Below are 27726 nucleotides of genomic sequence, written 5' to 3' on the forward strand. Positions count from 1 at the left end.
AAATCGGTTCCTACTCGAAGTCGGATGTTTACATCACGCTCGCATAACGTCGCGACAACGACGGTCCATAGTCGTAGTCGTCTTCGTTACAGACGTTGAACAGAGACGAGAGTCACACGCGCGTACCTTGGCGCGGAGTAGCAGCTGGTCGGTATAATAATACCTATATAATCGTGTATCTATACATACGTAGAGTTAATCGCTGTGGCAGGATCGACGTAGAGGAGACTGCGCCGAAGAGCGGAAATCTCGTCCTTGGACAAATACGAGTACATTTAACAGAATAATAAAAAAAAAAAAAGTTAAAAATTAAATAAGCTACAGTATATACAGCCCTACATCACGCGCGTTTCCAAACACAATAATATTATTATGTAGAGTGCGACCATCTGCGCGCTCATGACGTATGCGGCTACATTTCACGCGTGGGCGCTTGTTCTGCGCGACCGAGAGCGGTGCCATTACTATTAGCTGTTATATCGTATCGTTATTATTATTTATTTTTTTATTATTATTATCATCATTATCATAATATTATATTATATTATTGCCGTAGTATTGAACGCTCGCACTCGCGTGTGCGTGTGTGATGCATCGCGCTCTGCACAGACGGACGCCGTCGACCGGTTTGTGAGTAGGAGGTCGCAAACGATCCACACGGGGCCGCGCGTACGGCGCCGTACAGTTTCACGCGCGCTGCACCGGCTACTATATCGGCGGCGGCGATCACGGTGACAACGACTCGCGGATCACCAGGCTCCAGGACCCCAAGACCCCGCGTCATCGACACCACCGCGAAATGAGAGCAACGGCGATTTTCGTCGCTCTTGCGTTACTGGTGTTCAACGCCTGCGCCGACGCGGCTTCCGTCGACAACGGTACGTATATAATTATAATACGCCAAGTACCTACGATATTACTTATACTTAAACGCACCAAACGCGTCTATTTTATTGTGTACAAATCGCAAGTAAAACGATGCGGATTTTGTCAACCACCCCCCCCCCCTAAAAAAACCGTTACTTACTAAAAATATAATAGGTAATCAATATATATATATAGGTATAGGTAAAATTATTGTTTCAAAACATAAGATATAGGTATGTCGAACTGTAGGTAAATCGTATGACGTATATTTTTTAAATTATTTATTTATATGATGAAGGATGGACTGTATAGAGGTCTTATAAGTAGTGCTCAAAAATTTGCTGTAGGCCATATTTTATTTTCACGACTCGTAGTCAGTTGAACTACAATTTTTAACTTTTTTTGTTATTTATACTGATTTTACGTATTTACCTGTATAAAGTAACGCAGAGATACTTAAAAAAATAATCGCCGACTACTGTAATATGTTCTTTACAATATTAATTTATGTAGATAATATTATATGTTTTAAGTTTTTAATACAGGTATACAATTTGTACCGAAGCATATACTAAGGTTTCAGAAATATTTAAAGGGTGTAAAATTTTGGACATTTTTGTATAAAATTCAACGCTCTTTCTTAAAAAAATAAAACTCTCTTTTTATTGTTTTTATAGGTACCTACCCTAATAAATTTAATATTTTATACTTGAACATAAAAATCTTATTCAAAAACAAATTCTCGACACATCCCTGTAAAGATATACATTTTTACACAGGTAACAATACGTTATAATAGTGAGTGACTTCTTTGAAGTTTTGGGAAGTCATTTGACCTGGGTGTTTATATACATTTTATATTTGAATGAAAATTTTATTTAGAAATTTTAGTAAATTTTAATTCTTATAACAAAATATTACAAATTAATTATGACATCGAACAGTCATATTTTATTTTATAGTATTTATATGTTAATGAATATTTTGTACAAGAATCTTCTTAAATTTCGTTTTCTATACAATTATTATTTATGCGAATTTATATTTTATAAAGATTTTTATATAGTAAACCAGTAAACGCCTACCGTGTTGTACTAAATTTTGAGTAATTGCATTTGTTTTATTTCGACTGAAAATTGTGTAAGACAAATATTTTCAAAAACATTAATTTATCTCGAATTAATTCATGTTATTCGATCAAAGAATCATCTTGTATATTAATATCCATTATCCATTATAGTTACACCAAACGTAGGTACATATTATATTTATGATTTATTTGAATTATATTATATATTATACATATGCGCATATTTATATACATATTTTTTACATGCATACGTATGTACATTGTACCTATATGTAAAATACAAACACACAAATTCAATAATACATAGGTACCTGCTATTTTGTATCCTATAGAGTAAGATATAATTAATATGACAAGGATGACAAGCAGATCTAAACTTCTAATTATAAATATAAATACTCGTTTAATAAATTATTATGCAAACAGGAATGTACCTATATATAATAAAAAAACAACTTTCGACTAATATAATAGAAGATCAACATGTACCTAATTTAAATTTGATTTATTATATGGTTCTATAATATTCACGGAATTGTATGCTAAAAAATAAATATTATTTATTCCAAAAATATCCCCACTTTTTATTATTTCGATATGTGAATTTGCTATGGTAATTATTTATCTTTTGAATTAAAACCTAATAATTGCACATCTATAAAAAAATAGAATTTTACGCTCTGACAAAATCTAACAGTGATTAATAATATTATAATAATTAATAATTCCTACAATTAATCTATAATTATAAAGTATTAATAATACATAGGTATTCTTAAATAATTAGTTTGTACATTTTTATTATACTTATTTGATTTGGTTATTCTGAAAAATGAAAAAGTTTTTATTTTACTTGGATTGAATCGAATTTATTTCAATATTAATATTTATCTTATTAGTTATTGTTTAATTTATAGTAATAAATGATTTAAATATAACCATTAATTGTTGTTTATCGAAAAATAATAACATTTCAAAAAAGAAAACTGAAAGACAACTTGAATGAGTGTTAAGTAATTTTTTTATAAAATATAATAAAAATAAAAATATTAAAACCAGCCTTCGACATAAAAAAATAATTAGATAATCTTGTTTATTGTATAATATATTACAATCTGTAGGTGCCTACTTTTAAAATTCGAATGTGGTCTTTCCATGTATTACTGAGTATGGAAGATAATAAAATTGTTTACAATTCTTATAGATATTAATAGCTTAATTTTAAATGACATTAAAGGTGTAGAAACGAGTTTTATGTTTGGTTTCTATTCAAATAAAAAATACCGACATTGTATTTACATTTATTACAAAACTTAGCTAAGATTTGAGTTTTTACGATTTTTCTTGAGAAAATAATGAATCATAATGCAACTTGCATGTATAATTTATGGAAAAAAATGTTTAACAATGTGATCAGTGAGCAAAATAATTTTCAATATGTGTTTCTTAACACATCACATATTTTTATATATTAATAAAACAATTTTAAAGAATTATTAAAATATAAAAATTGTAGGACCCATCATTTGTTTAATAATAATCACTAATCACAATTCACATAGGTAGTAGGTACTACCTACTCGGTACATTAATAAATAATAATAACTAATAACATTACAATTCGATTTATTAATTGTTATGAACATTTAATTCACATTCAAATTGTTGGTAATTCGACAAAAATAATATAAATAACAAAACTTATTAAAAATGACAATTAGTATTGTAAAGTTACATTACGTTGCAATATATAATATTATGTAGGATGGTAATAAATTCTAGATGCAGAACAAAACAATTACATATTCTTATTTTAACTGTGTCTAAGCCACTTTCACTTTTAAAAGACATTTACATGATATCATAAGCCTTTTTAAATACAATATTGTACTAATTTAGCGTAAAATAACTGTTATACTCGGGTCACCAAACCGTAAATTATGTTTACTCGTACTTTGATGGATGTTTACTGAGAACGCATAATTTATTTTTAGTACACATGACTGAAATGTATGAACGTCGTGATAGTCGGTGAAGCCACAGGTCTTAAACTAGACCTCTTGGCAAATCTATCGTGTACACAATAATTACACAGTCACACAAACCGTCGTAAATTACAATAATTTACGCTAAACTCATTTAACTGACGCGTTTGATGACTGATTGAATACATCAACACACACCATGTGTGCGAGATGTGTGTGGGACAAACTAATGCGTAAAGAATTACATATTTACATGTATACCTACTAGAACTAGATAAATTATTTTATTCCAATGAAAATTTTTGTTCACAATGCAATTTACTTTTCATTATTTGTTGACACAATGTGTTTCCCTAATGGTTACATAACGCCGACAAATCAACATCGAAGGTCTTGTCAAACATACACAATGCATGCGTAATAAATTTACGATTGAAGAAACAAAAATGCCAGTATGATTAATGCATAATGTCTGTATAATATGTTTTCCGTAGAAGCCACGAAAGCTGTTGAAGAAGCGGTGTCTAGCGATAAGTTTACAATAGTGGTCAAAGACGAAGGTCCGCCGAATGGACGGAAGCGCCGCAAACCCGAAACCGTTGCCACCATCGAATTTCCCGGTTACTATCAGTTCACGTTAAAGATCGATAGGTCCGAAGGACAAGGTATGTATAGAAGAAATATATTATGATATTTGATATTGTTTGTGTAAAGTAATAGAAGAAAAAAACAGACGTAATAAATCTTTATCCTAAAACCACTGTCGCAGTTGATCGTATAATACTTGATGCGTATAGGTCTTGTATCGGGTATGGGTATACGCCGTGTACATAGGCTTATGTCGTAGGTATTGAATCCGATGCTCGGTGATCTAAAAAATATTTAATATACAAATTATTATCTCATGTGTAAACCAATAGCATCGTATTTGCAGAATACTTTACATATAAGATCACCACAATTTTTTTTTCAACAGTTTTTAAATTATTATTAGGTAGGTAGGTATATCGAATATGATATTATTAAGAACAGTATTTTGTGTAGAACCGATGTGATGTGCTCTGTGCCCACTGACCACTTGTATTGAGTTACTCAAGTTTCATATGCGCATGTATTATTATCATACATAATACAATGCAACCGCTTTATACAGATGAATAGACAAACGTCTTTTATGTAAATAGCAATATAGCTATGAATATAAGAATTTAAAAAATTTCCATAAACTTCTATTTCTTATAATAAGCTAATAGTAGCTTGTTTCAATGATTTTGATTAGAGTTATTAACATTTTTTTCTTATAATCTAATTATGTATATATTTTTTATCTTTTAATTTATTATCTTTATTATTTTTAAATCAAACATTAATCTCGCAGTTGTCAGAAGGTTTGACTGTTTTGATTTAATTTTGTTATTCGTGCAATAGCTATAAAACGTTCGACAACAAATTAAAATGCTAGGTATGAATTGGTATGAGTTCTCTTAAAAATCATTAATCAGTTTGTTCAGTTTTATTTTATGGGTTGATAAACCGTTAGGTAGTTCCAAAAATGTGTCTTGGCCTATTTGGTATTTATATAGGTATATATACATTTTTTTTAAGAGGACCGCATTTCTTTAGTGACTCATTTAATAATGAGTGTTTCTTACCATAATAGGAACTATAATATTCTTTTTATGTATCGCCAATGGGTCATTTTAGATACATAGCATTTATTTTTATTGAAGTTGCCCCGGAAGTAACTATACGTCTATAATACATATACATAACTTATTATGCATACATATTATAATACTCGAAGTCATAAATATAAAGTTATAGGACAAAGTTTAAGATACCTACACATATTTAAACACTTTTTAAAACACAAGTTATTCTTATTGTGGCTTTCACAATTTTTGGATAAATTATTATAAATTTACAGTTTGATTAAGAATACACTATTATCAAGTTCTCAAACGTATAGTTAAAGTGTTACAAGTCTATAATTCTTCTATAAACCAAAATATTATAATACAAAAATTTATGTTCAATAAAAATGTATTATTTTAAAATAATAATTTAAATTTATCAAAATAATAAAATTTGAAATATGTATCAAAGAATTTAATATTTATAGATTATTCGTACATATACGAATAACGTTAGTATATTCTCTTGCTCTTTTGATATAATATTATATTATAAATGGTACATACCATCTATATAAATATAAAAAAAAAATGAGCAGCAAAGTCAAGGAAAAGGATAAAAAAAGAAACAGTGATCAGCAAATTCCTCCGAAGATCCAGTTAGACATACGTCCTTAAAAGGATAAACCACCGGACAATCCCACGACATCTCGCGCATTATGCTAGCCTATTAAAGTTCTTGACGAACAAGAGACAGAAAAAATCTCTAGCTACGTGAGTGAAGTGAGGAAAAATACCAATATACATGGTTTCCGGAGAAGCCCATTGTCTAGACCGTAAATAAACTCGGTTTATAGTGATATTTGAATAACATATAAAGTATTATACCGTTCTGACAGCATATAATTATGAGATACATATACAAATTGAATGTTAGTAAAAAAATTAATGTATTCAAAAATACACCAGTGGGACGATGACTGTTCTATTTTTTTCTTTAATTTCGAAACTGTTTACATTTAACTCAATTTAATAGGTAGTTAAAGAAATATTATAACTTGAATAAACTGATGTATTCACTGATTTATATTATTATAATAATAGTATTACATTTTAGAAACAAAACCACGTGTCTTAGATATGTTTTAGAAACCCATTATTCTTTATTGATTCGTTAATAAAAATAATGAAATTTGATTAAATTTCTTGTTTTACAATTTATAACTAGCCGTATAGACATTTTTTAAAATATCCATAAGTGATTGATTTTTTTATTCAAATAAAATTATAATATATACTTTTTGTAGTAATCGTATCAACCAAAAGCAATGGCGATACACAAACAGAATACTATAATGTAAAATCTTTGAGTAACAATATGTCATCGTCAAAGACCCTTGTGTTGGCCGTGGATCAGAGAAAACCAGGAGCTACTATGACATTGTACGTCAATTGCGAGCACTTCGGTACACTGCACACAATTAAGACTCTACGAGAAGTGTATTTCGACATGAAGGATCCTCATTTACAGATGGTGAGTAATTTTCAAGCTTATATTAAACATAAAATTATAAACTATGCAGTTTGTTTTACATTAAAATCCATTAACAAGCTAAATTCGTTTACACTAAAAAAATATTTTTTTTAATCATAAAACATTAAAATAGTCATATTATTTTAAATTTAAGATACCTAAAAGGCTAAAAATAACATAAAAATCAAAGGAATTTACGGTGAATAAATATTTAACCTGCATGCGTTTAAAACCTAAGTACTTTTGGAAATAAAAAAATAATCAAACTGTCTTTTATTTAACAGATTTGAATCTAAATATGTGGTGTCTTAACCCGAATTAAGTAAAACATAACATAAGGTATAATTTTCATGTTTTTAGTTTCTATTGACACATAAAACGTGTAATTTATAACGTAGCCACGTAGGTTACAGCATTTAAAGCATCTGAATGCATATCAATGTATCATTAAAATATTAACATAATTACGTATCAAATATAACATAATAATTACAATATTACATAAAGCATATTATAAGGATTCGATTTTCAATATTTCAAATTTCAATTTAGAATCTATGCCTTGTTTATATTCACATTAGACACAACACATGATATAAATTTCAAACCAGATATTATATAGTCATTTAGTCTTTACCATAAATAGATACGAGTAGTACAAACGTACAAACATAATATGGTAATACACTAATACGTTGAATGTTGATGTCCATATTTCGTGACTATTTTTCTTTAGTAATATAATGATCATATTATTTCCTTCAGTTAGGTATACAATAATTTATATCCTCTAAATCGTTTGTGACATAGTTCCACATGAAAATAGATATGCAACAATTTAAAATTAGTTGCTGTACGAATATAAATGTACTTTAGTGCTTTATTAGTTATTACTATATACGAGTAAATCGTATACTAGTTACATTCTATTAAATAATGCATACAATATCAGGAGTTTATTTAATGCTCTAAAAGGCAAATAAAAAAATTATTTTAGATTCCTAGTGGTTTTTGATGAGTTCTTTTTTTGTCTGATGTTACTTTTAGGAATAGTAAAAATGCTCCAATATTAAACATTGAGGGTGTTTTTGGAAAAAAATTGAATCTAGTCAGTCTGGACGTTATCTAGTACCTAGGTATTTATCATTAACAAAAAGGAATTTTTGCACGAAATACACTTTATTTTTGTTGTAATTTAAAAATGAATATGTCTTGTGACTTTTTCACTAAGTATTTATATTCACACTTTCTGGATACGAAGACATGAACTATTTTTTTTAAATATCTTGACACTTTTTATGTTTTTTAAAAATATTTTAAATTTTTGATTTTTTTTTTCATCATTCAAAAAGAAAATGCTTGACATTTTGACGTTTTAAAATAAGATTTCTTACAGATATTTTAGCTTATAAGAATTTAAAAATAAATACCGAAAACACGTAATAGTATTTTTTATAAATTACTATAATATAGCAATATAATTATATTTGTTAAAAATATCCTTAGAAATATGAGGTGACAGACTGTCTTTACTCAAAATCATTTTTCGTTTACCATGATATATTATTGAATTGTAATTTAACACATCCATTATAGTAACCTTACCCAATGACAAGGTACATTCTACGCCTACTATACAGAGCAGAGTTGCTTTCTGTTTTATTTTTAAGTTTAACTTTAAATAAGTTTGTAAGTGAAAGTAATGCATAAGTATATTAAATTGTTATTTTTTATACAAACATGACAATTATTGATATCTGGAAAACGATTTTGAGCTGATCTTGGTTCATTCAAAATTACATCTGTCTTATTGTTTTTATAGTTTATTTCGAAGATATTACCATATTAGTCTTATTGAACAGATATAAACATGCATGATAGTATTATAAACAAATAGTAGGTACACACGTGATGCGGGATAAAATATTTTCCTGGTTTATCAGCTGCGCGCATGTGACCTAATGAAAGATATTCATTCATGAAACAACGATATTCGTGATAATATGTATTGCGTGATAACTAAATATTCGTGATAATATATATTGCGGGATAACTAAATATTCGTGATAATATATATTGCGGGATAACTAAATATTCGTGATAATATATATTGCGGGATAATATACATTGCGGGATAACTAAATATTCGTGATAATGTATATTGCGGGATAACTAAATATTCGTGATAATGTATATTGCGGGATAATATACATTGCGGGATAACTTAATATTCGGGATAATATACATTGCGGGATAACTAAATATTCGTGATAATATACATTGCGGGATAACTTAATATTCGCGACAATATATATTGCGGGATAACTAAATATTCGTGATAATGTATATTGCGGGATAACTAAATATTCGTGATAATATATATTGCGGGATAATATACATTGCGGGATAACTAAATATTCGGGATAATATACATTGCGGGATAACTAAATATTCGTGATAATATACATTGCGGGATAACTTAATATTCGTGATAATATACATTGCGGGATAACTTAATATTCGTGATAATATACATTGCGGGATAATATACATTGCGGGATAACTAAATATTCGTGATAATATACATTGCGGGATAACTAAATATTCGTGACAATATATATTGCGGGATAACTAAATATTCGTGATAATGTATATTGCGGGATAACTAAATATTCGTGATAATATATATTGCGGGATAATATACATTGCGGGATAACTAAATATTCGGGATAATATACATTGCGGGATAACTAAATATTCGTGATAATATACATTGCGGGATAACTTAATATTCGTGATAATATACATTGCGGGATAATATACATTGCGGGATACATAAATGTTTGTGATAATATATATTTTCAGGATACCTAAATATTCGTGATAATATATATTGCGGGATAATATACATTGCGGGATAACTAAATATTCGTGATAATATACATTGCGGGATAATATACATTGCGGGATAATATACATTGCGGGATAACTAAATATTCATGATAATATATATTGCGGGATAATATACATTGCGGGATACATAAATGTTTGTGATAATATATATTTTCAGGATACCTAAATATTCGTGATAATATATATTGCGGGATAACTAAATATTCGTGATAATGTATATTGCGGGATAACTAAATATTCGTGATAATATATATTGCGGGATAACTAAATATTCGGGATAATATACATTGCGGGATAACTTAATATTCGTGACAATATATATTGCGGGATAACTAAATATTCGTGACAATATATATTGCGGGATAACTAAATATTCGGGATAATATACATTGCGGGATAACTAAATATTCGTGATAATATACATTGCGGGATAACTTAATATTCGTGATAATATACATTGCGGGATAACTTAATATTCGTGATAATATACATTGCGGGATAACTAAATATTCGTGATAATATATATTGCGGGATAATATATATTGCGGGATACATAAATGTTTGTGATAATATATATTTTCAGGATACCTAAATATTCGTGATAATATATATTGCGGGATAACTAAATATTCGTGATAATATATATTGCGGGATAACTAAATATTCGTGACAATATATATTGCGGGATAACTAAATATTCGTGACAATATATATTGCGGGATAACTAAATATTCGTGATAATGTATATTGCGGGATAACTAAATATTCGTGATAATATATATTGCGGGATAATATACATTGCGGGATAACTAAATATTCGTGATAATATACATTGCGGGATAACTAAATATTCGTGACAATATATATTGCGGGATAACTAAATATTCGTGATAATGTATATTGCGGGATAACTAAATATTCGTGATAATATATATTGCGGGATAATATACATTGCGGGATAACTAAATATTCGGGATAATATACATTGCGGGATAACTTAATATTCGTGACAATATATATTGCGGGATAACTAAATATTCGTGACAATATATATTGCGGGATAACTAAATATTCGGGATAATATACATTGCGGGATAACTAAATATTCGTGATAATATACATTGCGGGATAACTTAATATTCGTGATAATATACATTGCGGGATAACTTAATATTCGTGATAATATACATTGCGGGATAACTAAATATTCGTGATAATATATATTGCGGGATAATATATATTGCGGGATACATAAATGTTTGTGATAATATATTTTCAGGATACCTAAATATTCGTGATAATATATATTGCGGGATAACTAAATATTCGTGATAATATATATTGCGGGATAACTAAATATTCGTGACAATATATATTGCGGGATAACTAAATATTCGTGACAATATATATTGCGGGATAACTAAATATTCGTGATAATGTATATTGCGGGATAACTAAATATTCGTGATAATATATATTGCGGGATAATATACATTGCGGGATAACTAAATATTCGTGATAATATACATTGCGGGATAACTAAATATTCGTGATAATATATATTGCGGGATACATAAATATTCGTGATAATGTATATTGCGGGATAACTAAATATTCGTGATAATATATATTGCGGGATAACTAAATATTCGGGATAATATACATTGCGGGATAATATACATTGCGGGATAACTAAATATTCGTGATAATATATATTGCGGGATACATAAATGTTTGTGATAATATATATTTTCAGGATACCTAAATATTCGTGATAATATATATTGCGGGATAACTAAATATTCGTAAACATCTGATTGCCAAATATGGAGCTGCATTGACACCATACGTTATTGTAAATCGTTCGTATTCTTTGACTTCCTCATTGGGTGAATTTCTCCAAAGTATGTGTTGATACGCACAATCTGCACCATTGACTCAGATCTGCCTATACATCTTTTCAATGTCGGCAATGAATAAATATTTGTAAAAACGGCTTCGAAGTAGTATGTCCGTGATATCACTCTGTAATTTTGGGCCGGTTGCCAAGCAGTCGTTCAATGAAAACCCAGATGACGACTTAGCCGACGCATCAAATACTACCCGAATTTTCATCTTACCGTTTTCCCGTTTGTATAGACCACCCGTAATTTATTTGAAATAAAACGTTTCATATATTTTATTTGGATAAACAAATATTTAAACGAATTGAATTAAAATTAAATTTAGATTATTCAGGGAGGTCTCGTATCATTTAATTCTCCCGTAAATACGTCAATGGTTGTAAGTTATAACTGAGTTAATTTTATTTTAATGATAAAAATATTTATCCTATTTTAAGTTTATTTTAATAAATGTCTATTTTATAATCTTGTAGACGCACGAAAAAAGATTTGAAATTCAAGTATTCCCAGAAACAGATTGGAAAACTACTTTAACAGCTCAAAAATGTCCAAGTATTGCAGACGACAGTTCAGACGTGGAACAAATGCCTGCGATACAACCACAACCACTTCCAGTTACCGAAATAGGAATTCGAATGCCAAGTATTGGAAGAGGTAGTTTTCAAAATATATATATTATATATATATACTATTTACCAATATAAAACATGTATTATAATATGGTTTTTGAATTACAGGTGATATTCCGATCAACCATGATTGTGATGGTAAGTATAGAGAAACGTTGTTACATTTTAACGCCATCATCATAAGCGCCCCCCGGAATTGAGGCAAGCTGGGGTGTTTGCCCCCCCCCGGCTTTTCAAAAATATGTTTTGAATTGAACGCTTAAAGATAAATTACTATTTATTATATAAAAAATCCTAACATTGCCCCCTCCTAGAAAAATTTCTGCGGGCGCCCATGGCCATCATACATAATATATAGGTTATATATACTATATGTAGTACACAGTATTCGATAATAAATAAAACCTATTGTGTTTTATTATGTTTCTCAGATCTATTTTTCGTAAAAACTATTCAAGAATTGATGCAGATGGTTAAAAAACTCAGAGAAGACGTTGAAGCCCAAGTGAGTGGAATTGAATAAATGTCTGAGAGTTTAAGCTAAACCAACTTAGTCATTAATTTAACTAAATATTTTTATAGCGACTCGAGATCTATAGACTCCGTCAATTGCTTGAGCAGTGTGATGACTTCTGCAGGCCAGGTATGAGGAAAACGTAGGCTCACAGTGATCCAGGGCTGGACTTCGACTCTAGTTATTTGATTTATATAATTTAATAATTAGTAGCATACATACTTGAAAAACGACTTTTATTTTTTTTTTTATATTACCTATACTAACTTCTCATTAATATACGTAAAAATCAGATTTAGTAACCGTTTGTAACCTATTGCACCGTTGTGTTTTTTTCGCAAATAAAATTTTCTTTATTTTGTTTTTTTACAAAGTATTCTTTTTTTTTTTTGATCAAATACCACCCAAGTCCAGCCTTGGTCAGCGTACTGTACTTATACAATTGTGGAGTAGTATGTATTATTTAATGTGTATTTTTTGTCCAAGGCTGGTCTTTGGGAATACCTATAAATACTCTATATTATCATAAGTGTGATAATATAATTATTAAATAATAGCTAGAATTATTTTTAGTATAAAAAACAAGTTAAAAACATATTATGACCAGTTAAAAATTATACTTCAATAAATGTTCATACAAAATAATTGTCTATTCGTATAATCACGACGAAAATAAAATTTGTTTATAAAACTTTAAAAATAATTTATAACAAAGATAACAATTATTTTCAAGAGCAGTATTCGTCAATTAAATACATAAACAATTTGTTTTTTTTTTTGCAATATTAAGTTAACTTTTATTTAAACCTTCATATTTTCCTAATAAAAAGGTATTTATAATATCATACATAAAATTATAAAATCAAGAATAAATAACAAATTACGATTTATCAGTCATAACTCATAAAGTTAAAATTTTTTATTAAAAATTATCAAAACAATATCTTTATTAAAAAAATATACAAATACTCAATAATATATGTTTTAATTATTGTTTCAACATTGTAACATTATCATCTATTGTATTGATTTATAATTCTGTATTATTAACTACTTTCCAAAAGTTAGATAGTTAAAAATGTCCATTTAATATTAACAATAATTTTAGATGACTAAGTCAGGAAATTTTATAAATAAAACAATTAAAAAAAAATTATATTTTCAATATTGTTTTTTAATGATATATTTTTTTTTAATAAAAGCAAATTAAGGCTTGTGCTGTAAACATGTTTCTTGATTACAAGGTATATCATGACTTCAAGCACAAGTGCACAACTGCACAACAGATTATACTCTTTTTATACAGTTAGTTAAACCAGTTGTTGTAAAATTTGAAACCTATACCTATAATTAAATGTTGAATATGTGAATCATATACAGTGTTATAAATATTTAAAATCAGAACTGTTATTACACATTTCGGAATATTTAATAAAATTAAAAATATACCAACTTTGAAAACAACGATAACCGTTTAATAGTAAAACACTCCATGTTACGTTATTTTTCATAAAATACCAATAAACTATAATACATTAAGCGATATTCTCGACAACTACATAATATAAATTATCGTCACCCTATTGCCTATATATATATACGCCGTTTCCGGCATGGGTATTCCGGTGAATTTATCTAAATTAATATGAAAGCATAACGAGTTAAAATCACACAATACCCAGAGTACCTACACTACAGTAACTGTACTTAAATAATCGGTATTGGACAGGTGGTGGCATCACGCCGACCCTGCCGCCGAAACCTAGTTGCAACAGCAACCCGCCGGTGTGTTATCCCGGAGCGGAGTGCCGTGACACGCCCGACGGACCGCGGTGTGGCCGATGTCCGCAAGGACTGGTGGGCGACGGCAAGACGTGCAAACCAGGCCGGACGTGTGCGGTGAAACCATGTGCTCCAGGTATTTATAAATTATACGCATCTTATAAAATTATAACATTTAATAACAGACTGTTTACCGATAAAACGCGTTTTATTGGTTAGCTAAAATTTTTAAGTTCCTGTCAGGCAAAGTACCTCCTCTACATGAATACCAGTTTTATTTTTTATTTTACCGTAAAATGAATAAAATACCTATTTTCATTCGTATAGGAAACACTTTATTTCTTCTAAATATTTTGTACTACAAATTTACAATGTACAAAAATACATCTCCACTCTCCAGTAACAATTTACAACGTGGATTTACAATAGATATTAATTATTAATTATCATAGGCCGAAATAGTAGGTGCTAGAGCGGCGGCCTAGCCCACCCAAAAAAATTCAAAAGACCTCCCGCAAAAAAATAAATATTGGAAACTATCCAACATTCAAGGCATAAAATATTAATTTTACACCAATCACTAAGATCTTTAAATGTAATGAAATGTCTTTTTTAGATTCTGTTAATAGTTTTACTAATAAATAATTATTTTGATAATGTCTTTCGAGTGTTAACAATATTATACAATTTTCATTCAATGAGTGAATATTTCTTCATGATAATATTATAATAAACACTATGGAAAAATTGACTTTATGTACAGTAATTTTATCATAATATGATATTAACGAATTAAAATATTCATACAAAATTGAACAAGTGATTCATACTTTTTAATTTATTGTGTCTATCTAAAATCAATATTTAGTTGGAAATTATCAAAACTAAAATCAGTAGGTATATAAAATACAGAATTTCCAAAATTAAAATAAATACTTAGTCAATGAAAGTTCACTAGAAAAAGAAATAGTAGGTTACCATTCTGCTGTACAGTAGATATCAAATTTATCATGCCATTGTGCAAATCATTAAAACATGTGTACCTATTGGTTATTAAATATAAATTCAATGACAAATTATTGAATTTTATAAAAAACGATTTAAAAGACAATCTTTTGCCTATATATAACTAATAATTTATTATGAATTGATATATTTATATTGATATTAAAGTATTATATTATAAGTACTGTTAGTAAGTTATACGGATATATCTACGGTATATACGTTGAATTAATTTTTGGTGAAAATATTGTATTTAAAATTTTATTGTCTGTAGAATATATACTAAAAGTTTCAAGTATTTACCTACACATAATATGTTTAAAATTTAAATTAAATATAATTTATATTTATTATCATCTCATTTTTATAAAATACTAATATATAAATATTTTGTGAAAATTTCAAGTATAATATTTGGAACAAATTGTTAGTGCGTTAGAGTTCCTGTTTATCTTTAATTTTTTTCTCGAATGTTTTAAAAAATACTAGGATTTTCACCATTAAACTTTTAAAATTACCAAATAGATCCAATATTTTCTAGATAACTGCCATCAAAGTTAAAAATCATTAGGTTTTATAATTTATATACACATAGTAGATCATTACAAAATCAATACATTCATTGTTACTCCCCTCACAACTAAAACTATATGTTGTAAATCTATACCACTTTACCACATATATTTTATTTTATTATTTGATATTTAATGAGAATATTATATTTATATACCTATTTTATTATAGTTAGTTCTTATTGATGAAAGTGCAGCGTTTTGCTTATTTTTATATTAAGATTATCTAATAAAGTACAATGTGCAAACATGTTAACTTGTGAAAATAAAATATTTAAATATTTATTTAAGTAACGTTGATAGTAGAGCTTTCGAAAATCCTGGCGTGCATTACTGTTTTAATAAATACAAGAGTTACGTAAACAACACTAACTTCCCCTGAAAGTTCTCCTATTTTCAACACTGACTTATAGTCAGTACCTATTAGCTAATATACTTTACATATGATCTATAATACATAGCATTGACATGCTTTTATAGTTTTATGACATAAACTATACATTTCACTTGACGAACTGTTTCAGGCGTCAGGTGTCAAGACACCGTGGAAGGTTTCCGGTGCGGTCCCTGTCCAGAAGGGTTCATTGGTGATGGTCAGAGGTGTCGACCACGTGGATGCGATTTGGCCCCTTGTTCTCCGGGTAAGTATAAATGTGCACTATAGCCCAGCAACATATGTATATAATTATTTTAATTTATCAAAATATATATTTCTCTGGTACAGAAGAGTAATAGTTTAAAATTTATACAATATTTTCTATTAAAAAAAACCACAGAAATTGATGTAGATATTTGTAATTTACTATATATAATTGATTATTTAACCGGTAATTTATAACATGCTTAGTTAAACGTTTACTGCGTATAAATGTGTATATTCCCTACACATACCAACTATTCTTATACTCTATACTTTCTATCCTTTGAAAGTGACCACTTTATCTAATTATATTAAATTATAAAGCACTACCTACTATAATATTTATTTGTCCGTATAAAGTTCCTTTTTGATATACCTGAATTAATATATAGCTTTTAGATACATTTTATGTATTATATATATATCATTTATGTATACTCATAATTATAAATGTGCGCTGTATTTTAAAAAAGGCTTTCTACCAATATTTGGTTTTATTATATCATTATAAACAGTAGGTATAATGTATTATAACTGAAAAAAGTGTTAATACTCGTATATTTTGATTATCGAAGTGTATTAAATTATAAAACTATCTACTGACAGTTGATAAAAAACACATGACTAAATAATAATTAGAAATTGACCTATAATCATTTAAGTAAAAAATGTATTTTAATTTTTAACATATACTTGGTTGTATAATAAAATGGCTGTAATATCGACATTGCTAACATTATGAACAAAACAAAACTCGATTAGAAAATTTTATTTGTTATACATATAATCATATTTTTGTACTTAACTTGATTTTTCCAATGTATTGATGGTTAGGTACGAAGAGTACAGTATTATTAATCTTTGATCTTTGTAGGCGTTCAATGCTTGCCGTGTGAAGAACCGCCATTCTTCAAATGCGGCAGTTGTCCAACAGGGTTTACTGGAAACGGGACGAACTGCGTTGACTTGGATGAAGTGAGATATTAGTGATATTACAATGATAAAACTTTAAAGTATTGTTTCTTTGTACAGCTGTACAAATATAGAGGTGAATAGCGGACTTAAGAATTTTTAATGGTGGGGGCTCATAATATAGAATAAATTGTTACCTACGGATTGTATATTACATTATATCATAATTTTTAATGGCATTGGCTAAAATATTATTGCCTGTTAACTCAAAATATTTTTTTTAATTTAATGCTATCTGGAGCTTGTGGGACTTATACGTATATACAGGGGATTTAACAATCCCTGTATTCTCCACCAAGTCTGCCAATGCCTACGTTATTATACAGAGTTTATTTTGTTATAATTTTGTATACTATTGTTTAATTCAAATCGTTTCGAACATTAAAGTGTGATCTAGACGAACCTTGTGATCCACGGGTACAGTGCACAAACCTTCGACCTGGTTACAAATGTGGTCTATGTCCACCAGGTTACACGACCGTTGGCCCGTCCCAGGGTATCGGGGCTGAAGGCACGAGGAGGACAGACGAGGGTCGTCACCGGTGTGTGGATATTGATGAATGCGCCGACGGTCGAAATGGTGGCTGTGCGCCAAACTCGCAGTGCGTGAACACCGAGGTGAGATCATTGATTTTATTGCACGTTTCTTAAACCTTAACATCGATGAAAACTAGTTTATTAATTATTATTATTTATTTGAACCAAGAGTAATTTTATGTTACAATTAACATAATACTAAAAACTAAAAAGAAAATTAATAGATAATTTAAAGTTTTGAATATAGGTAGGTACCAATCCTGCAATATACTGCAGTGACGTATTTAGAATTTCGTCAAAGAGGAGGTATATACGTTGACAAATATATCGTTTCCCCGTAGTAAGGAGTTGTACTTACCATCACCATCAATAATGTTTCTCAAAAATGCACATATATTTAATTTTACTATTTTACTTAACTTATTATACCTAAATAATCAACAAATGATATTTAATGTACTAAAGGTAGTCACTTTTGTTATGCAGTATATGTAACTATTATAGAGCTATATTTTAAGCTTATTTTATCTCAGACCTTAAGTAAAATGTCTGTCCCACTTGTGACTTGCGGTATACTTACTAAATTTTGATCAGTCGACTATTTACAATTACATAGGTACCTATTACATATAATATTATTACTATAATATATTATAAAAACAGTGTTATTAATATTAAAAGCTTGTATAACATAATATATAATTTATCAATACTAAATTTCGTAATTCGTTGTAAAACTGATTAAAAAATTCCTTTATACCTATCACCGGATCTATCTCTCGTTTGATATGCTCTTGCTACATACCGCGGCGTACGATGTATAATCAATAATAATTAATACATTACTTAAATAGATTGAGCTTATGTGTATAATTTACGTATAATGTGTACTTATACTTTGTCAGCAACTCGATGAATTCCATTCTTATTTAATATTTTCTCGCTGATTAGGGTTCTTATCGTTGCGGTGGCTGTCGGTCGGGATACATTGGAAACCAGTCGTTGGGCTGTTTATCAGTCGAAAATCTAAAGAAAACCCCATGGATGTGTCCGGATGGCACAACTTGCCATCAAAATGGAGAGTGTGTTAGATCAACTACTGGAAAATTTTCTTGTGAAGTAAGTATCATTTTGTATCAATGTTATATTATTATTTATTGTAGTATAATTATTGCATATTTATACATTGATTTACACATATGTGTAATGAAATATGATTTATAATGAAAATGAATTAAACTTCAATCCAATTTAATTAAAAAGTAGAAAATGCGATTCATTCGTGACATGTGTAGTGTATAGTAGTCGCTCGCAAACTAGTAAATAATATGTATAGTAATAAAATAGTACTCATGGGCATTTGATATTTTAGTGTGTTGTGGGCTGGGCTGGAAACGGCAAAATATGTGGACCAGACTTGGATTTGGACAGATGGCCGGACATTGATTTGGCATGCAGTGACACTCGGTGTAAAAAGGTTAGTGCAATATAATAATTGTCCAATAAATATAACCAATGAAAACTTATAGATTTTGTTTTGTTTATTTTGGGGAACAGGACAATTGCGTAAGGGTACCAAATTCAGGACAAGAAGATGCGGACCATGACGGCATTGGCGACGTGTGTGACGACGACGCCGATAACGATGGCGTGCCTAACACACCGGTAAGACAATGGTAGACGGTAGTCGTGTATTATATTATATGGCAACAGAGAAAAAATCACGGGGGTATTAAATTTTATTAACATTGAGGAGAAAGGAAGTAGAACTACTACAGTAGTCAATTAATATGTCTATGCTGATCTTTGACTCTTAATGATTTATAATGATGATGGTAGTATGCAATATAGCAACAAAGTGCACAGGGTCAGCTAGTTATAATACGACAATAACATATGAAAAAATGCATCAAATTTTTTATTTATTTATTAATATATCCACATGTACATAAATATTATATATTCATACATAAAATAGATATATACTATTTATACACTATATTTAATATTTTTTTTTAAAAAAAGGATTTATATTTTTATTTCTCAATAAATATAGGTAATTGGTTTAGTAACAAAAAAAATATAAAACTATATTACTTAACGAGTTATACCTGTGTAAGTCAGGTAGTAGTACCTATAGACATTGAAATATTTATTTTAAATATACAGTTTAATAGATGAAATTCGTGAATTAAAAATATAGTTTGAAAATGGAGGTAGGATTATAAAATAAAGTTTGGCTTTGTCCGACTTTATGATATCACTTGCCACTTATGTGCAAGGACATACTTTCTTAAATCAACAGTCTTTAATTCTCACCTTCCACTCTATGATTTGGAAACTAATGTCGCTCGAGGTTGACAAATTTTGAATCGTTTTATATTTTCACGGTTCCATATTCTCAGAAATGCAGAAAGTTTGCTATTATAATAAATATTATAATAATAATAATTATATAATTTAATAAAATATAATAATTTCAGTCATTGTAGTGTATCGCTCACATAATAACGCCGTCAAACATTTTTTTAGATTGCAATAATAACAAAAGTCTCTCGATTTTACGATATAGACGGTGCCTACTAGTATTTTGTATAAAAATAAGTTTACTGATTTTACGGTCGTTGTACAGGACAACTGTCCTTTGGTGTCCAACCCGGACCAAATGGATTCCGATCAAGATGGCGCGGACAAAAAAGGCGATGCTTGTGACAACTGTCCGACCATACCAAATCTGGATCAGCACGACACGGACAATGATGGGATAGGAGACGCTTGCGATGCGGATATTGACAACGACGGTATGCGCTATTTAGTATTCATTTATTGATATGCGTTAGTAAATACATTAAAAAAAATCAATTAATAGTTAATACAATTATAAAAATTTTATGACAAATATTTCAGGTATACTGAACCACGAAGATAACTGTCCGAAAAAGGCGAATCCCGACCAAAAGGATACGGATGGCGATGGTCTTGGTGACGTTTGCGACAACTGCCCAAGTATGCACAATCCGACACAAACAGACTCCGACAAAGACCTGATAGGTGATGCTTGCGACAGCGACATCGACAGGGACAGGTACTTCTTAAATATAATAAATTATAATAATACTAATAAGTAATAAATAATAATATATATATAATCCAATGAACCTATTATACACACAATAAAACTAAATATGCATTTTATCAGTTAATTTTTATGATTATGAAGTATAATTTGTCATAAAAAATATCTTATTTTTTATCATTAAGCGTAGTGTAAGTCTTCGACCAGTAAACCCGAAGTCTGAGACCTATGAACACATTTTTGAGATAACATACACTTTAGATTTTAAGCGAGGCAATGAATTTAATGATTTTAAAATTCTCATGTACTTTGGAGAAAATAAAAGTAATCGAAAGTAGATAAGAACTCTGCTGTACAATAGGAGTCGATTGTACTTCAATATTGAGTACCTAGTTTCTTATAATGGATATAATACATTAGAATTCATTGATAAATAATATAAATAAGCATATGAAAACGATTCCAAGTGGAGACGGTTTATAGGCCGATTATCATAAAATTAATAAATTGCCCTTATTGTAGTAATTTATTTTATTATTAGTGATACAGTACCTATAAAGTATAAATAGGAACTAACATAAAATTAATCTTTATGTTTTGAAAATACCATTGTGTAAATAAAAATATATAATATATACAAGAGTTTCAAATCCACCAAAAATATTTTTGAATTAACACAAAACAATTAGTCATAATTATTTGTTTAAATATCGAATTTCGTACAAATTTTAAATTTTAATGTGTGAAAAAAAATCAATTTTGCATATTTTATTAGATTTTTTAGTTCCCGTACTAAATACCAATGAGGAACCTCTTATTAATTTATGATTACGATTCGAATTTAGACAATAAAGTTTATCGTTACTATTTACAATAGTAAAAGACACACTTAAAGTATTAAATTAATAATTTGACACCATTCTACAACACAGGGACGGCATTCAGGACAGCGTGGACAATTGTCCCAAAGTAGCGAATTCCAATCAGTTAGATACGGACGGCGATGGCAAAGGTGACGAGTGCGATCCGGACATAGACGGCGATGGCATTAGCAACGCACAGGACAATTGTATGCTTGTGTACAACCCAGACCAGGCCGACTTCGACGGTCAGTAAACGGTAACCATTATTGTCCTACAAACGTCCCATCATTAAAATTAAATAACCTCGCGATTCGCGTTAATCGCATCCTCCCCGTGTACAGGCAACGGCATCGGAGACATATGCCAGGACGACAATGACTACGATAAGGTGCCAAACCATTTGGACAACTGCCCTAATAACTCCAAGATATTCACCACGGACTTTAGGACATACCAGACGGTGGTGCTAGACCCGGAAGGCGATTCGCAAATCGATCCCAATTGGGTGGTGTACAACAAGGGGGCTGAATTCGTACAGACCATGAACAGCGATCCCGGTTTGGCTGTAGGTCAGTATCCGCGGTGTACACTGTACACCTCTGGTTTGGTGTTAATAATATTTGTAATTACATTTTATTTTATACTTACAAAATAATACAATATTGGTCCCAAATTGAGATTTGACCAAGGTGGTATTATTCGATACCGTCAAAGGACGGTAATGAATAATGTATACTATGCGATATAGGTTACGACTCGTTCGGCGGCGTCGATTTTGAAGGTACATTCTTCGTGGACACAGACATCGATGACGACTACGTAGGTTTTGTGTTCAGTTACCAGGACAATCACAAGTTTTACACAGTGATGTGGAAAAAAGGCACGCAAACATACTGGCAGGCGACACCGTTCAGAGCTGTAGCTGAACCTGGAATACAGATCAAAGCCGTACACTCGGAAACCGGACCTGGACAAATGTTGAGGAACGCCTTGTGGAACACAGAGAGCACGGACAAACAGGCGAGAATATAAAAATACAATTTATAGAAAATAAATTGAAAAAATACTCACATTGTTGTTTTGCTTTTTTGTTTCAAAACAGGTGAAACTATTGTGGAAAGATCCAAGAAACATTGGTTGGAAAGGAAAAACGGCCTATAGATGGATACTATTGCATCGTCCAAAGATTGGTCTAATTAGATTGAGAATATTCGAAGGACAAAATATGGTAACAGATTCTGGAAATGTGTTTGATTACACGTTCAAAGGTGGTAGGTTAGGAGTGTTTTGCTTCTCTCAAGAAATGATCATATGGTCAGATTTGGTTTATCGCTGCAATGGTAAGCAACGCACTAAAACCTTTTCAATAAACCAGCTATCACATTTATTTTACTATTATTTCAGATAATATACCAGAGACTATTTATCGTGAATTACCACCTAAGTTACAGCAAGAAGTGCAATTGGACACAAGACGGGTTTCCAACTAACAAATATGTACTAATATTGTTAAAGATATGATAAAAACTTCCTTTCAATCTAATATACATAGAATAAGTATGCATTTTTAATCAATTAATTTTTAGATTTATTTTTAAAATACACACATTTTTCAAAAAACGTAAGTTTAAAAAAAATTACTTATAGTACAAGTAGTTATATTTTATATTGTACAATAAAAATAATCAAAACATTAGGTATTTCTCATGTTTTGTTACAAAAAACCTAGAATAGTATTTGATTTAAAAAAAAAATGTATTTAATAATAAAAATATTTAATAATCAAGACTTACAGAGTAAATATTTACGATTACATTTTAAAAATAAATTCAATTATTGAAACATAACAGAGTGAATAAACATTGCGTTTAATCAGAAAAAAGTTGAAACTAATCAACATTTTTCATTGGTTTATATATACAACAGAACATTATAATACTTAATACTAAATTTGCCATTCCCTACCTTCTTTACATTGTTCAATAAGACATTCAACTGTTTTAGGTACGTAGAAAGTTCAGTTGGTCCGTGGTCTTTTGAATAATAAAATGTGAGGTTCTGTAAAAAAAAAAAAACAATAACCATTCAATTAGGTAGGCAAAATTAAGATTCTAAGGGTAGGAGATCTAACATATTTTACATTTGCAATTTAATATTTTCTTTTCTATCTTATAGTAGACAGATTAGAAATATATTTTTCAAATTAAATTTATTTTGCATAATAGAAACTCAATTAACTGTCACTGTCAGGACAATGCATAAACGGTTGACAGAAATTGTGCGATAAATTTACATGAAGCATATCATCTATGTTATATACAAGCGAGGTTATAAGCAGCACATTTTTATTTGTTAAATGCACATGGTTTTTTGGATTTACCAATCATCAACAAGGATAGTTTAAGATGTCAATTGCATTTGAACATTTTTTTACGATTACAAATCACAGAGATTGATAATTAATCGAATTTCTACTATACTCAGTATAAATTATGCAACAAAATATTATATTTACCTACCATTTTAATTTAATGATTGTTAAATATTTTATTTTTCAACTAAGGAATTTTAATTCAAATTTATAGATAGGTAAATATTAATTAAACCAATCAAATTTATATTGAAGAAAAATGCATATCTATAATATACAAACAAATGTAATTATCTTTTATTTTGTTTGATATTTCCCTATGCCAAAATATTAGGCGGAAATTAAATTTAAGATGAATATCACTATTTTAAATAGTAAATAATAACGAGTAACGAAGTGCACGGGATCAGCTAGAAGTAAATCATTTACATCGCTACTATATGTGTAAGAGACCATAGAGAAAAAAATATTCTTGTTTTTAAATAATATCAGATTTAAAACAGTATATTTTGGAAATAATCAGCTATTATAGCAGGCAACTGCCTAATCATTATAAAATTGTTCTGCAGTGCAATCAACATGTTATGTGTCAAATAAAAATTAATGTATTATTAATAAATAAACAGTGTATTGCAAAAACTTACCTGGTTCATGGATCATATAATGTACCCATCCTTTGCTCTGTTGTACTCCAATCGATCTCCATTCGTCTTCAGAGAGTAAATGTGTTTTTGGTATACTTTTTGCCATTTCTTTAGGCAATACTACATGTCTAAAAAAATAAGTAATAAAATTAAAATAATAATATAAATATATACTTTAGAATTTAAACAATGAAAATGTCTAAGGTAGTACCCATAATTATTTTAAATAGAATGGATTATGATCAATTATAAATATGTATATAATATATATATAAATTATAACAGTTTTTTAACTGTTTTGATCCATGCTTCACATAAAAAAAATAATTACCCAACAACTTCCATAAGAGATAAATAAAAGTAAATATTTAACTTTCAACAATAATTTTGAAAAACACAATAGGTATTAACTTATTTAAATTTGTATATAGTAGAGAAAATAGTTTATGGGCACATAAATGCCCATATGCAGTGATAGTTTTTCACAACAGTGTTAAAAGTAAAAAAATATAGGTAGTTGAATACATAAATCAGTCTAAATCTAAGTTTATACATTTTTACTCTGTGTCTCAATTTGACTCTTCTAAATAATATCTACCTACCTAATAGCTTATTTCTAGTAAAATAAAATATTCTCAAAAAACCTGATATTGCTTATAAAATATTATATTAGATAAAATTAATTTTAATTAGAAATTTGATAATTAGAGGCAGAGTATCTATTATGTAGGACGTAGGCACCTAGCAATAAACAAATTTTGCAGAAACTGAATTATGATTTACACACTAAATGGTCAATTAAAATAAATTTAAAACAGTATACACAAAAATATAATTGCAAGTACCTAATCATTTTATTATTTAAATCATAAAAATATAAACAACTAGTGTGTATTTTTTACTTAACACATAGTATCAATATGAACATCAGCTATTATATACGCACACCTTGGTATGTCATGTTGTAAAAATTGTGTTTTGGGAAATTGCAATAGTTACAACCTATTCTACTTAAAATGTATAAAATGTTACATCTCCAAAACAAGTACCGTGGAAAAAATCAATTATACCGTCCCGTTCATATTTGAAAAATTTAATTTTCGATCATTACTTGTGGACCCGGCGGTTTATAAATTCGATTAAAAAACAATAACTGCACGGTACAAACCTGTATTCATACTTGTCGTCGTAATATTTATCCGAATAGTAGATTTGTTTGTCGGACATTGTCGCGGACTCCGTGTACGGCTGTAACCGGCTCGATGAATGCTGTGCTTACAGAACAGGAACCGTGAAGGATCACTGAGAAAAATGACGCGTGCGAAGCTATACAGTGCGGCAGGCAGCAGCAGATGTATAATTGTTCAGCTATTCAGCACAGTCTCAGATGATGATGGGTAGGTGCACGGAAATAAAATATATCGTGCCTAGTTACCTTTTTTTTTTTTTAATAAACGCAGCGCAATATCAACACCAACAGATGTCCTCCAACAGCGGAACACGACTACAGTAGTGCAACACTAAATCGCATAAACGGGTGCAACACACGTCGGGTTATTTTTTTTTCTTTTCACGTAGACACACACGAGCACAATGCACCCGGCGAACAATATAATATTATATTATTATTATCGTAGAACGTACCACCGGTCGACGAGGTGTATTATTATTATTATGACGACGAATCGCACAGATGCACAATAGCACACGAAATTACGAACGAACAACAACAGTCGTCGGTTTTGGCGGTTGGATTTCGTGCGGCGGAAGCGGGTCGCGGGGTCGTACCGATTGATGTTGGCTACGGCGAAGAACGGACCGCATGGTGTAAACGTTGCGTACTTCATACACGCGCCGTTTTGGTTTAAAAAAATCAACGCGCGCGCACAATGTTTAGTTTATTTGCCGGCGATAGTGGCGCCTTCGTTCACTGACCACATTGGATAATAATTTGGTCATGTTTCATAAGCCAACAAGTTCGCCGAAAATGTGTAAATATAATGCTAAAGAAAAACTTATTACATACTTTCTATGATAATGGTTCTTCGTATTATACGAAATATTAATATACCTACATTTTGTATATAAATAATAATGTAAAATATATGTTTATATTATTTTTAAAATTAATTTTTATTATAATAGTGTTATATTATTAACTTTTTATGCAGTATCATCGATAGTGTATTGACAC

At 29.5% G+C, this 27726-nt stretch overlaps 2 protein-coding genes across 2 annotated transcripts; one reads left to right on the forward strand and one right to left on the reverse strand.

Annotated features, from left to right (window-relative positions):
- LOC114131812 (cartilage oligomeric matrix protein) lies at positions 1-24305 on the forward strand. Its single transcript, XM_050198808.1, has 21 exons — positions 1-878; positions 4437-4607; positions 6884-7110; positions 12401-12581; positions 12665-12694; positions 12988-13061; positions 13139-13199; positions 14800-14988; positions 16954-17070; positions 17944-18044; positions 18429-18659; positions 19530-19697; positions 19951-20055; positions 20136-20243; positions 21211-21379; positions 21486-21663; positions 22587-22762; positions 22859-23086; positions 23266-23537; positions 23620-23857; positions 23922-24305. The coding sequence occupies exons 1-21, from the start codon at positions 800-802 to the stop codon at positions 24005-24007; spliced, it is 3189 nt and encodes a 1062-aa protein (XP_050054765.1). The 5' UTR covers positions 1-799; the 3' UTR covers positions 24008-24305.
- LOC114131814 (cyclin-dependent kinases regulatory subunit) lies at positions 24254-27215 on the reverse strand. The gene is made up of 3 exons (XM_027997119.2): positions 26701-27215; positions 25533-25660; positions 24254-24575 (listed from the first exon to the last, which is right to left on the reverse strand). Exons 1-3 carry the CDS (start codon positions 26757-26759, stop codon positions 24535-24537), a joined length of 228 nt encoding a protein of 75 aa, XP_027852920.1. The 5' UTR covers positions 26760-27215; the 3' UTR covers positions 24254-24534.
- Positions 27216-27726: the final 511 nt, after the last annotated feature.

The sequence above is a fragment of the Aphis gossypii genome, chromosome 1 (genome assembly GCF_020184175.1).
Source record: "Aphis gossypii isolate Hap1 chromosome 1, ASM2018417v2, whole genome shotgun sequence".
Classification (NCBI taxonomy): domain Eukaryota; kingdom Metazoa; phylum Arthropoda; class Insecta; order Hemiptera; family Aphididae; genus Aphis; species Aphis gossypii.